The sequence below is a fragment of the Vulpes lagopus genome, chromosome 4 (genome assembly GCF_018345385.1).
Source record: "Vulpes lagopus strain Blue_001 chromosome 4, ASM1834538v1, whole genome shotgun sequence".
In the NCBI taxonomy this organism is placed as follows: Eukaryota; Metazoa; Chordata; class Mammalia; order Carnivora; family Canidae; genus Vulpes; species Vulpes lagopus.
Window position 1 is genome coordinate 113,980,706 of NC_054827.1, and position 11,275 is coordinate 113,991,980.

Below are 11,275 nucleotides of genomic sequence, written 5' to 3' on the forward strand. Positions count from 1 at the left end.
AACCACCACCATCACTGCATCCTGTGATTGCCTCCATAAAATAAACCACGCACATTTCCACGATGCCAGGCCAATAGGGCAATATGCCACTATTATACCCTCCCTTATAACCCAAAGCATAAAAAATAAAGACTAGCACAAATGTCTGACTGCCTCAGTTACTGCCTAAGTAAGCAAAAACATCCAACTGAAAAAAAAAAAAAGAAAAAAAGAAAAAAAAAGCCAGGCGATCATGGATGTTAAAGGAAACGGGCTACTTTTCTATTCTGGGAAAAACACCTGACAGAAAAGAACATGCCCCAGAGTAGATGGAAATGAAGTGCCTTGCTCCTACAGCACTCGAAGAAGGAAATGTGACTGACAGAAATCCCCATTCTAGTCAGGCTAGAGGCTGAGCTTTTTAAAATCTTGCTTCTCAACTACATCAGAACCACTGGAAGCATAAAACAGACAGACATAAACAGACCACTGGACCTTCCAGCCCAAGCCTACTGAACCAGAATCTCTATGCTAAGGCCCAAATGTCTATATTTTCAAGTTCCCCAGGTGATCTAATGCACACATTTGGTTAAGAACCACTGTATGAATGGATTTAAAACAAAAAACTATCGCTCAACCAAGAAAACTACAAGTAGATCACACAAATTCAGGCTTCTGTTTCCTCATTTCCTACCTAAAATGAAACGGTTAAAGCAGAGTAGTAGTTGAACTACGTTAGTGGTAGCAAGGGAGTGGCAGCCAAGAAACCCTCTGTTAAAAGGGAATTTTACTGTGGAAACCCAAGATTAAAACAAAAGCAGAACTGCTTCACAAGGAGGAAGAGAGTTGGGGTTCTTCCCTCTCAGCCCCAGGTCACCTCAACAGAGACACCAAAGGCTTCACAGAGCACAAGATGGTCTCTCAGATACGGCTTTCAGACCGTTTGACCTTCCAAAACAAGATCTAGATCTAGTCCACAGTTTAAGCAACAAAGGACCGAATATTCCCCCCCACACCCCATGAGTCCCTTACAAACTCTGTATGAGAAACATCCCCTTTTCTAATTACATATTTACTTCCTGCTGTCTAACCTTCTATTTAGAAAAACAAGTGTTATTACCATTCTCCCCCACCTAAATCACCACTAATTCAACCACCCCCCACCCCCCACTCCCGTCTAAAGGAAAAGCTCAGAAAAGCAGCCTGGATTTAAGACACCCAATGCATACTAGAGGTAGCCCCAGAGACAGAAGAAGGAAAATGGGACCAGGGAGAGGCACAAAAGGGACTCCAACTGTGTCTTTGGAGAGGAAAAGGAAAAGAGTTGAAGACTAAGACTTGTAACTTCAGGAATAGGAGGACATTTGTTGTATTGTTCTCTGGACTTTCCTAGAGCCTTTTTTAAGATTTTCAGAATTAACCAAGGCAAACAAAAATACTCTTGTTTATCAGCACCATTTGAAACATCCTTGAATTTCATTAGACTTCGATCACAAATACCTTTCATTAACCCATACTGGCCTTTTCCACCAAAGCTCACACACAGGAAACAGGATCTGGAATTACAGCTATCTGCCCTGGGGTCTTGCAAAGGAACACAGGCAACAAAACAGAAGAAATGAACCACAGATAGCAAATTGACACTCTAGGAATAAGACTATGAGGTCTTGGGGCATTTGGAAAAGGAAAACTGCCCTTATACATTCACTTCACAAGGAATGTGGAGGATGCTGGCTTTGGTAAACTTTGAGCATTGCCAAATGGATGGGCCCATTCCCAGATGGCTACCAAGAGGGAAATTAATCCAATTCGTATGTAAATAAAAACCAGTGGAGAATTAGTGAAACATTAAGACCAAGAACTTCAAACTTCAAAAATGCTATTTCTGGGGTGCCTGGCTGACTTAGTCAAAAAACATGTGACTCTTGAGCCCCAAGATGGGTGTGGATCTCATTAAAAAAAAAGGGGCGGGGGGGCTTGAAAAAAATAACAAAACTGTTATTTCTCCTCTACAGCTGGTAGTGCCCGAAACAAGCATCATAAGCACAAAACCAAACAACACAAATCTAGAAATTTTTCAGAATACTTAAGTGCCCATCAGAGAGTTTCACAATAAACCACCATCAAGGCTACTTGCTCCCATGAATAAAAATACCCTACCTATACTTAGTCCTTCAAACTACCAGCCTCCTACCTTCACACCTACAACAGATTCAAAGAGATCTTTATCTGTATTCACACCCTAACAGCTCCCTCCTTCCAGCCCACCAATCTTTACCTCTTTGCTTCTTCCAAATGACAAAGGTACTCATAAGCCACATTCTGACGTCTCCTCTCATCCATCTCCTCTGCGGTGAGTCTCTCATTATCCAGGACAGCTAAAACATGAAAGAAAGAATGCAAACACAAAAATCTGTAACCCTTCTGAGTGATAAAAGAATGCCACAGCATCAAATTCCAGTTAGTCACCTAGAGAGGCAGGGTAACCTGTGGACGTGTGGACAGCCAGATGCACAACAATGGCTTTCCTAAAACAGGAACTATGGGGTTCCAACTACATTTGTTCTACCTTTTTCTTAAAGATAATATAAACATGTACTAAATTTTATTGTACCCTGAAAAATACTGAGTTGAGATTTTGGCCCAAATGTGTTCTGGTCTGCCAGGCTCTCTCTCTATATGGAGCTGATCAGGTTTACCCTTTGTTTTTTATAAGTTTTTTTTTTTTTTTTTTTAATTGATGAGAGACACAGAGAGAGAGGGGTAGAGACATAGGCAGAAGGGGAGACATCAGGCTCCCTGTGGGGAGCTTGCTATGAGACTTGATTCCAGGACCTCAGGATCACGACCTGAGCCAAGGGCAGATGTTCAACCACAGAGCCATCCAGGGGCCCCATGTTTTCCCTTTTTTTATTAATAAGCAAAGCCAGCAGTCATTGAGAACTAAGTGGCAGTAACTGTGCGGCGAAGCATTTTACTTGCATCCTCTCCCTGAAGCCCCACAACAATCCTGTGATTATCACACCCATTTTACAGATGAGGAAACAGCCCCGGGTGATCTGAACTCCACCACTATTAAGTCCTCAGACCTGGATTCAAACCCAAGCAGTCTGTCTCAGTCTGTCCCCTTCATGGGCACCCAGGGGCATGGCAGGAACTCCTCATTCCTTGGGATGGCATTCAAGGCCTTTCCCAGTTTGGCTGCCCTCTCCCTTGCCCCTCCTCCTCCCACTACGCCCTTCTACTCTTCAGTACTTTAATTCTTGCTCTTTCCTCAAGTTTCCTCTCCGACCCCACCCTGCCCAGTCAAACTTTACCTCCGTCAAGGCTCCGTTGAAACGTGGCTGTGTCCTCATTGGCTCCCCCAACCCCTCCTCCTCACCCACCCTACAGCTTCTGCCTGGCTGGCTCAGCAGCTTTTATCTTTATTACACCTTACTATCATTAGGTCGTGCACCTGTCTCTCCCTCTCTCTGATTAAAACGTTCTTGGAAGGCAGGGCCCAGTGTTACTCATTTTTAATTTCACAAAGTGACACAGCACCGCACACATAACTGTTGAGGGAAATGATCCTAAACACGGGCCATTATCCCCAGGATATAAAACGAAAACGGAATTCAGGATTCCCAGGGGCTCTCCTTGGGCCCGGGGGAGCTCTCCCGCCTGCAGTTCAACGACGTCCCATGGACAGCTACAGAAAAGGAGGTTCGGAAAATGAGGAAGTCCTAGGGTTTGGGGTTACGTTTTTTCTTTTTTTTTTCTTGTTTTTTTGTTTTAATTTTTGCAATCTTGAGGCGGGAACTAAGCCCGAGAGCCTAAGTGGCCCGCCCGGGGCCGCCCCTCTCCGCTGCCCTGCGGCGGGCGGGTCCGCACCCCCGGCCGCGCCGCGCCGCGCCGCGCCGCCTCCTCGCTAAGCGCGAGCTGAGCCCGGGTCTCCGGGACACGCCCTGCCCCGGCCTCCTGCCACCGCACCCGAGGCCGGCCCCCCCAACCCCAAATCTCGGCGGCGCGGGGAAGCGGGAGGCATGGGTGGGGCCCCCGGGTCGCGACGCCCGGGCCCTGGCGAGGAGGCCGCCTGCGTCGTCGCCGCCGCCTGGGAGACCCGGCTGGGCGCCCCGCCGCCCGCCACCTCCCCCGCCGGCCCGCCGCCCGGCCAGGCCGGCTCTTCCGGGTCCGCGCGGCCCCAGCCACCCCGCCGGCCCGCGCCCCCGGGAGAACGGCTCCCCGGAGGCAGCGAGCCCGACCCCGAAGCCCCGGCGCCGCAGAGCCCCCGCACTCACAGCCATAGTGCGGCCGGGCCACGCCCAGCCCGTCAACCTCGTCCGCGGCGGACATGGCGGCCGAGCCCCGGTCTCTGTGAGGAAGCGGCGAGACCTTGAAGGCGCGGACGGCGGCAGCTGCAGCTCCTGCAGAGTGCGCGGGCTGCCAGCTCCCCGAGGCCCCGCCCCCGCGGCCCCACCCGCGGGCCCCGCCCTGCCGCGCCGCCGGGAGCGGGAGCGGAGGGGCGGGGCCCGGCTCGGCCACGCCCCTAGTCCCGCCCCCGTGGAACCACGCCCTCAGGGGGCGGAAGGAAGGAGGCGGGCCCGCCGGCCGGGGAGCCCCCGGTCCTCCGCGCTCGGCCGGGAAGACCGCCTCCGCCCTGGAGCCCAGCCCTGCCGGCCGCGCCCCAGTGGCAGGTCTGGGGCCGACAAAAAGCAGCGTGCGCCTAAACCAGAGAGGAGGTTGCACAGAAGAAAAAGGTATTCCAGAAGAAAGAAGAACTTAGGAGCCCAGGATTAAATTCAGCATGAAATAAATGCACGTAAATGTCTTTAAAAGGCTTGAAATAAAAAGCACGGGCCCCCTCTTTCCTCCTGCCTACCGAGCTAAAATCCTCTGCGCCAAAGCGCTCAAGGAAGGCGTCCTTTGCAGTGGCCCCAAGTCTTCTTGCGGGACACAAGCAGGACTCAGACTGCTGTAAGGGATGCCCGGCCATAAGGGCTGCAAGCTGGCCTCGTCCCCTCCCAGATTCGCCCGCAAGCGCCAGATTGGAACTGCTCAGCCCCCTCCTATTGAAGAAGTGGTCGCTAAAGCGGAGAACTGTCCAAGCTTCCTTCCCTTGGTTTCCCTGCCTCTGTTCTTTGCAAGTTCTTCTCTTTATTAAGGAGATTCTTTGCCTTTTTAGGGATGCCCCTTCCCCTTGCAGCTTGCGGCATCCCTTCAAATACTGGTATTCAACAGAATTCTGTCCTTAACCCCTTCCGTTTTTCCTTTGCCCATTCTTTCTTGGTATTTTTATTTATTTCTGCTCACCTTAAGCTGCGGAAGAGCTGTAAGGGTACATCTCCAGACCAAACTCTAGAAGACTTGACTCAGTATTTTCAGCTATGTAATGGGCATTTTCACCTGTAGATCCTGCAGACACTTCGAATATAAAGTGTTGAACACTGACTGTTCTGCTATCTTCTCTGTTAGTAGAAGTGCTAGTTGATGGTCAGGACACCCCCAGGCTCCCGGCCTCAGGCCCTACATCCAGTTTATTCTGAAGTGCATTGCTTTTGTCTCTCTCCTCTCTGTCATACTGCTTAGACAGTCACCACTCTAGTCTCTCTTCTGCAGCCAGCTCCTCACTGTCACTGTCCTGTGTTCTTCCTAAAGGGCAAATGACCTTGTATTCTTCCTTTTTACATTGCTTCCCAATTATCCCCTTCAGAATATGGTCCAAGTTCCTCGGCATGACAAATAAGCCCCTTCGCAGTAAGACTCCATACTTTTTTTTTTTTTTTTTTTAGTAGGCTCTACCCCCAACCTGGGGCTTGAACTTACTACCCCTCTGAGATCATGCTCTACAGACAGCCAGCTAGGCACCCCCTGACTGGAGGCTTTTTGCTCTAGCCATTTGCAATCTATTCACTCTTTCTTCAAAATATTAAAGTGAGAATCTTGAAAACCTAGAAAAAAAACACCTTTCATTAAAACACAGGCAAAGGTTTGGGGTGTATGGATGACTCAGTGGGTTAAGCTCAAATCTTGATTTAGACTCAGGTTATGATCTCAGGGTTGTCAGATCGAGCTCCCACACCTTCCCACCCCATACAGGCATGCACATATGTTCTCTCTCAATACATAAATAAATAAATAAATAAATAAATAAGAAAAACAGGCAAAGATTTAATTTATTAAAATTCAAGTTAGTTCTTAAATGGTTAAGTTCAGCTTAGAAATTTTATTATTCTACACCTAGCATATTTTACCACTTTTCAGAAACTGAATAATTTTTGGTCCCATTCACAAACTTAGTTAATTCAACATCTCCAAGCATTTAAAATTATGCCAATAAACTTACTTTATTAGATTTTCTATTCAATTCCTTCAACTGTCTAACCTAAAACTTTTCAGGGCTTAGCAATCTTTATAAATCAAACTTACAAATAAATGAATCCAAATTTATCTTAGATGACCCAGTTCCATGTGCAAAATTAGTAAGGTTTCAATTCTAAATCTTAAGTCTAAAATTAACTCAATTATACATATGAAGCTGCCACTCTAATGAGCCAAATTTTCTTAAACATTGCAAGTGCAAAAAAAAAAAAAAAAAAAAAAAAAAAAAAAAAAAAAACATTGCAAGTGCAGGGGTACATGGCTGGCTTAGGTGGTAGAGCATGAGATTCTTTTTTTTTTTTTTTTTTTTTTAGATTTTATTTATTTGACAGAGCACAAGCAGAGGAAGAGGGAGAAGCAGGCTCCCCACTGAGCAGGGAGCCTGATGTGGGGCTCTATCCCAGAACCCTGGGATCATGAACTGAACCAAAGGCAGACACTTAACTGACTGAGCCACCCAGGTGCCCTAGATTCTTGACCTTGGGATCATGAGTTCAAGCCCCATGTTGGGGGTGGCAATTACATTAGAAAGTTTAAAAATCTTAAAAAAAAAAAAAACATTGCAAGTGCACAAAATGTGAAATATGCACATATTTCTTAATTCCAACATATTAATTTCATAATTTTTACCCCATTAAGCTCTTCTTTATTTAATTTTAAAGCTTCTCTGAATTGAAAGGTAAAGACACTTGCTAAGAAAGTTCCAACCTAGTTAATTCAAATTAATTTTTTTAAGTTTTTATTTATTTATTCATGAGAGACACAGAGGCAAAGACATAGACAGAGGGAGAAGCAGGGAACCTGATGTGGGACTCGATCTCAAGACCCTGGGATCAGGCCTGAGTCAAAGGCATATGCTCAACCACTCAGCCACCCAGGAGTCCCAAGATTACTTTTGATCAGAGGTTTCCAACAGACATAACTCCTGGAGCTGCAAGCTTTCAGAGCCATTTTTCCCACTGTGCTGTCATTTTGAGCTTCTTTTCATATTATGTCATAGATTGCAAAACTTGTTATCTATTTCTCTGACTACTCTTAGAAATCATCAAGTCGGGGCAGCCCCGGTGGTGCAGCGGTTTAGAGCTGCCTGCAACCCAGGGCATGATCCTGGAGACCTGGGATCAAGTCCCACGTCAGGCTTCTGCATGGAGCCTGCTTCTCCCTGTACCTGTGTTTCTGCCTCTCTCTCTCTCTCTCTCTTCTCTCTCTCTCTCTGTCTCTCATGAATAAATAAATAAAATAAAATAAACAAAAACATCTGCTTTAAAAAAAAAAAAAAAAAAAGAAGGGGATCCCTGGGTGGCTCAGCGGTTTCGCGCCTGCCTTTGGCCCAGGGCGCGATCCTGGAGTCCCGGGATCGAGTCCCACATCGGGCTCCCGGTGCATGGAGCCTGCTTCTCCCTCTGCCTGTGTCTCTGCCTCTCTCTGTCTGTCTGTTTATATTTCTTGGCTTTTAAAATAAATACATATGTTTTTATTTTAGTTCTAAAGACCTTTGTAATGGATGGAATCCAAATACATAAATGTTTTTTCTAATGATAAAAGTTATAACACTAGTGGATTCATGCATTTTTTTAAGTAAACTCTAGATCCAAGATCCAAGTGCAGCTTAAACTTGTGACCCCAAGATCAAGACTTGCATACTCTATGCAGTGAACCACACAGGCATCCCTCATGCATTCTTCCTTATTCCTAGAATGATGCAATTCTAACTAATACTTAAATCAATATCCCATTGAATTTCAGATATCTCACATAGCTTTATCTGATGGTCACAAATTAAGTCATTGTTCATAATTATAATAACTGAAGACTTTACTAGACTAAGTATTTTGTATTTATTTTCTCATCTGAATCTCATAATAACTCTACAAAATAAGAACTATCAGGGGTGCCCGGCTGGCTCAGTTAGTAGAGTAGAACTTACTTTAAAAAAAAAAGGGGGGGGGGATCCCTGGGTGGCTCAGCGGTTTGGCACCTGCCTTTGGCCCAGGGCGCGATCCTGGAGACCTGGGATCGAATCCCACGTCGGGCTCCCGGTGCATGGAGCCTGCTTCTCCCTCTGCCTGTGTCTCTGCCTCTCTCTCTCTCTCTGACTATCATGAATAAATAAATAAAATCTTTAAAAAAAAAAAAAAAAAAGGAGGAGGAGGAGAAAAGGAAGAAGAGAAAGAGGGGGAGGAGAAGGAAGAAGAGGAGACAGAGGGAGAGGAGGAGGAGAAAGAGGAGGAAGAAGAAGAAGAGGAGGAAGAAGGAAGAGAACAAGGAGGACTGGGGGCTCCTGGGTGGCTCAGTTGATTTAGTGTCTAGCTCTTGATCTCAGCTCAGGGCACAATCTCAGGGTGGTGAGATGAAGCCTAGCCTTGGGCTCTAAGCTAAGCATGGAGCCTACTTAAGATTCTCCCTCTCCCTCTGCCCTTGCCCACCCACCCCCACCACAAAAAAAAAAAAAAAGGAGAAAGAAAGAAAGAAAAAGAAAGAAAGAACTATCATCATCTCCAATTTACAGATGAGAAATGGAAAACTAGTAATTCAACTGAAGCCACATAACAAGAGGCAGAGCTGGAACTCAAACCCCAGGTCTAATGACAAAGCCCATATGCCAGGGAAGAGTCGAGAAATACACATTAAGATCTTAACTGGCCACTTAGTACTTCTTGCCTATCAGAGTAGCAATATTTTATTTGTTTTCATTGATACTTTTGGCAAAGGGGGTGAAAAAGCAACCACTCTCCTGCACAGCTGGTTGGGCTAAATTGATACAATCTTTCTGAAATCCAATTTGGCATTACCCAGCTATCCTGCAACCAAAGAATTCCTCTCTTAGAATGTATCACAATGGAATTTTCTTTGAAGATTTTATTTATTTGAGAGAGAGAGAGCATCAGTGGGGGGAGAGGCAGAGGGAGAGCAAGAAGCAGGCCCCCCACCAAGCAGGAAGACTATCATGGGGCTTGATCCCAGGACCCTGGGATCATGACCTGAGCCAAAGGCACGCCTCTTTTTTTTTTTTTTTTAAAGTAAATTCTATCCCAACATGGGGCTCGAACTCACAACCTTAAATCTAAGAGTCTCATACTCTACTGACTGAGACAGCCAACGGCCTCATAAAGAAAAATTATTAATGTACAAAAATTAGAAATAAATATGTTTATTGGAAATGTCCTATGGGGGCACCTGGGTGGCTCAGTGGGTTAAGCATCTGCCTTCAGCTTAGGCCATGATCCTAGGGTCCTGGGATCAAGCCCCACATCAGACTCCCTGCTTAGGGGGGAGTCTGCTTCTCCCTCTTCCTCTGCCTGCTGCTCCCCCTGCTTGTGTCCTGCCCTCCCTTCTCTTTCCCTGTGTCTAATTAATTAATTAATTAAAATATTTAAAAAAGAAAAAGAAAATGTCCTAAATGCCCATCTCTAGGCTTTTAAATCAATAAGGGCACCTCCACACAATAAAATGCCATAGTCATAACAGTGATGATCTGTGGTTCTGGTCGGGCTTGACTGGCTACAAGGAATAGAGATCCACTTGTTTTTTTTTTTTTTTTTTTTAATTTTTATTTATTTATGATAGTCACACAGAGAGAGAGAGAGAGACGCAGAGACACAGGCAGAGGGAGAGCAGGCTCCATGCACCGGGAGCCCGATGTGGGACTCGATCCCGGGTCTCCAGGATCGCGCCCTGGGCCAAAGACAGGCGCTAAACCGCTGCGCCACCCAGGGATCCCGAGATCCACTTGTTTTATCTCTAGAGAAAAAAGACTAGAAGAGAGGCATTTATAATAAAGATATATATGGACTAGAGCAAGGAAAACAGGACTGGGGCGTCTCAGTGACTCAGTTGGTTAAGCAGCTGACTGTTGGTCTCCACTCAGGTCATGATCTTGGGGTCCTGAGGTTGAGCCCTGCATCAGACTCCACTCTTAGTGAGAAGTCCACCTAAGAATCCTCTCTTCCTCTCCTTCTTCCCCTACCCCTCCTCTCTCTCTCTCTCTCTCTCTCTCTCTCTCAAATAAATACATAAATCCTTAAAAAAAAAAAAAAAAAAAAAAAAAAAAAGAAAGAAAGAGGGCAGCCCCGGTGGCATAGCCGTTTAGCGCCGCCTGCAGCCCGGGGTGTGATCCTGGGGACTCAGGATCGAGTCCCATGTCAGGCTGCCTGCATGGAGCCTGCTTCTCCCTCTGCCTGTGTCCCTGCCTCTCTCTCTCTGAATAAATAAATAAATATTTTAAAAAAGAAAAGGGAAAGAAAGAAAGGAAAGAAAGAAAAGAAAAGATTAATGGAAGGTTGAAGACATCTCTGCTTGTCTTGTTGGCAGGTCTGCTCTTATCCTTCTCTTTTTGACCACCAGCTTCCTCCATTTTAATTGGTCTGCTCCTTAACATCTCTGGTTTCCATTTATTTGGTTTGCCAGGGCCTTAATTCATGGCCATGGGATCCTTACACCATCAGCTCCTTTGAGGATAGTCTCAGTTGCCCAGTTCCATAACCCAGTGGCATAATTGGCCCAGCCAATCTTTTCACCCTATGGGTATGTCTCTGACTGCCTACAGGTGGGCTGCCCTTCAATCGGTTACCAATCCTTTAGTTCAATTAGCTGTCGTCAGGAGATAGAGCCAATTAAACATAGAAAACTATGAGCTAGGGGATCCCTGGGTGGCGCAGCAGTCTGGCGCCTGCCTTTGGCCCAGGGCGCGATCCTGGAGACCCGGGATCGAGTCCCACATCAGGCTCCCGGTGCATGGAGCCTGCTTCTCCCTCTGCCTATGTCTCTGCCTCTCTCTCTGTGACTATCATAAATAAATAAAAGTTAAAAAAAAAAAAAAAACAACTATGAGCTAGGCAGTATTTCCTTCAACAGGATGTGAAGTACACAAATGATGATCCATATTTCTAATATGATGGTTAAGTGAAAATAGCAAATTATGAACTGATAAATATAG

General features: G+C 46.1%; 1 protein-coding gene across 1 annotated transcript in view; it reads right to left on the minus strand.

Annotated features, from left to right (window-relative positions):
- Positions 1-4,425, minus strand: part of IQGAP1 (IQ motif containing GTPase activating protein 1) — a 106,725-nt gene extending 102,300 nt beyond the window's left edge. The window contains exons 1-2 of the mRNA XM_041752036.1: positions 4,260-4,425; positions 2,258-2,357 (exon numbers count right to left, since the gene is read on the minus strand). Coding sequence (XP_041607970.1) covers positions 2,258-2,357; positions 4,260-4,314 — 155 coding nt within the window. The 5' untranslated portion in view covers positions 4,315-4,425. The remainder of the gene's footprint in view (positions 1-2,257; positions 2,358-4,259) is intronic.
- Between the last annotated feature and the right edge of the window lie 6,850 nt (positions 4,426-11,275).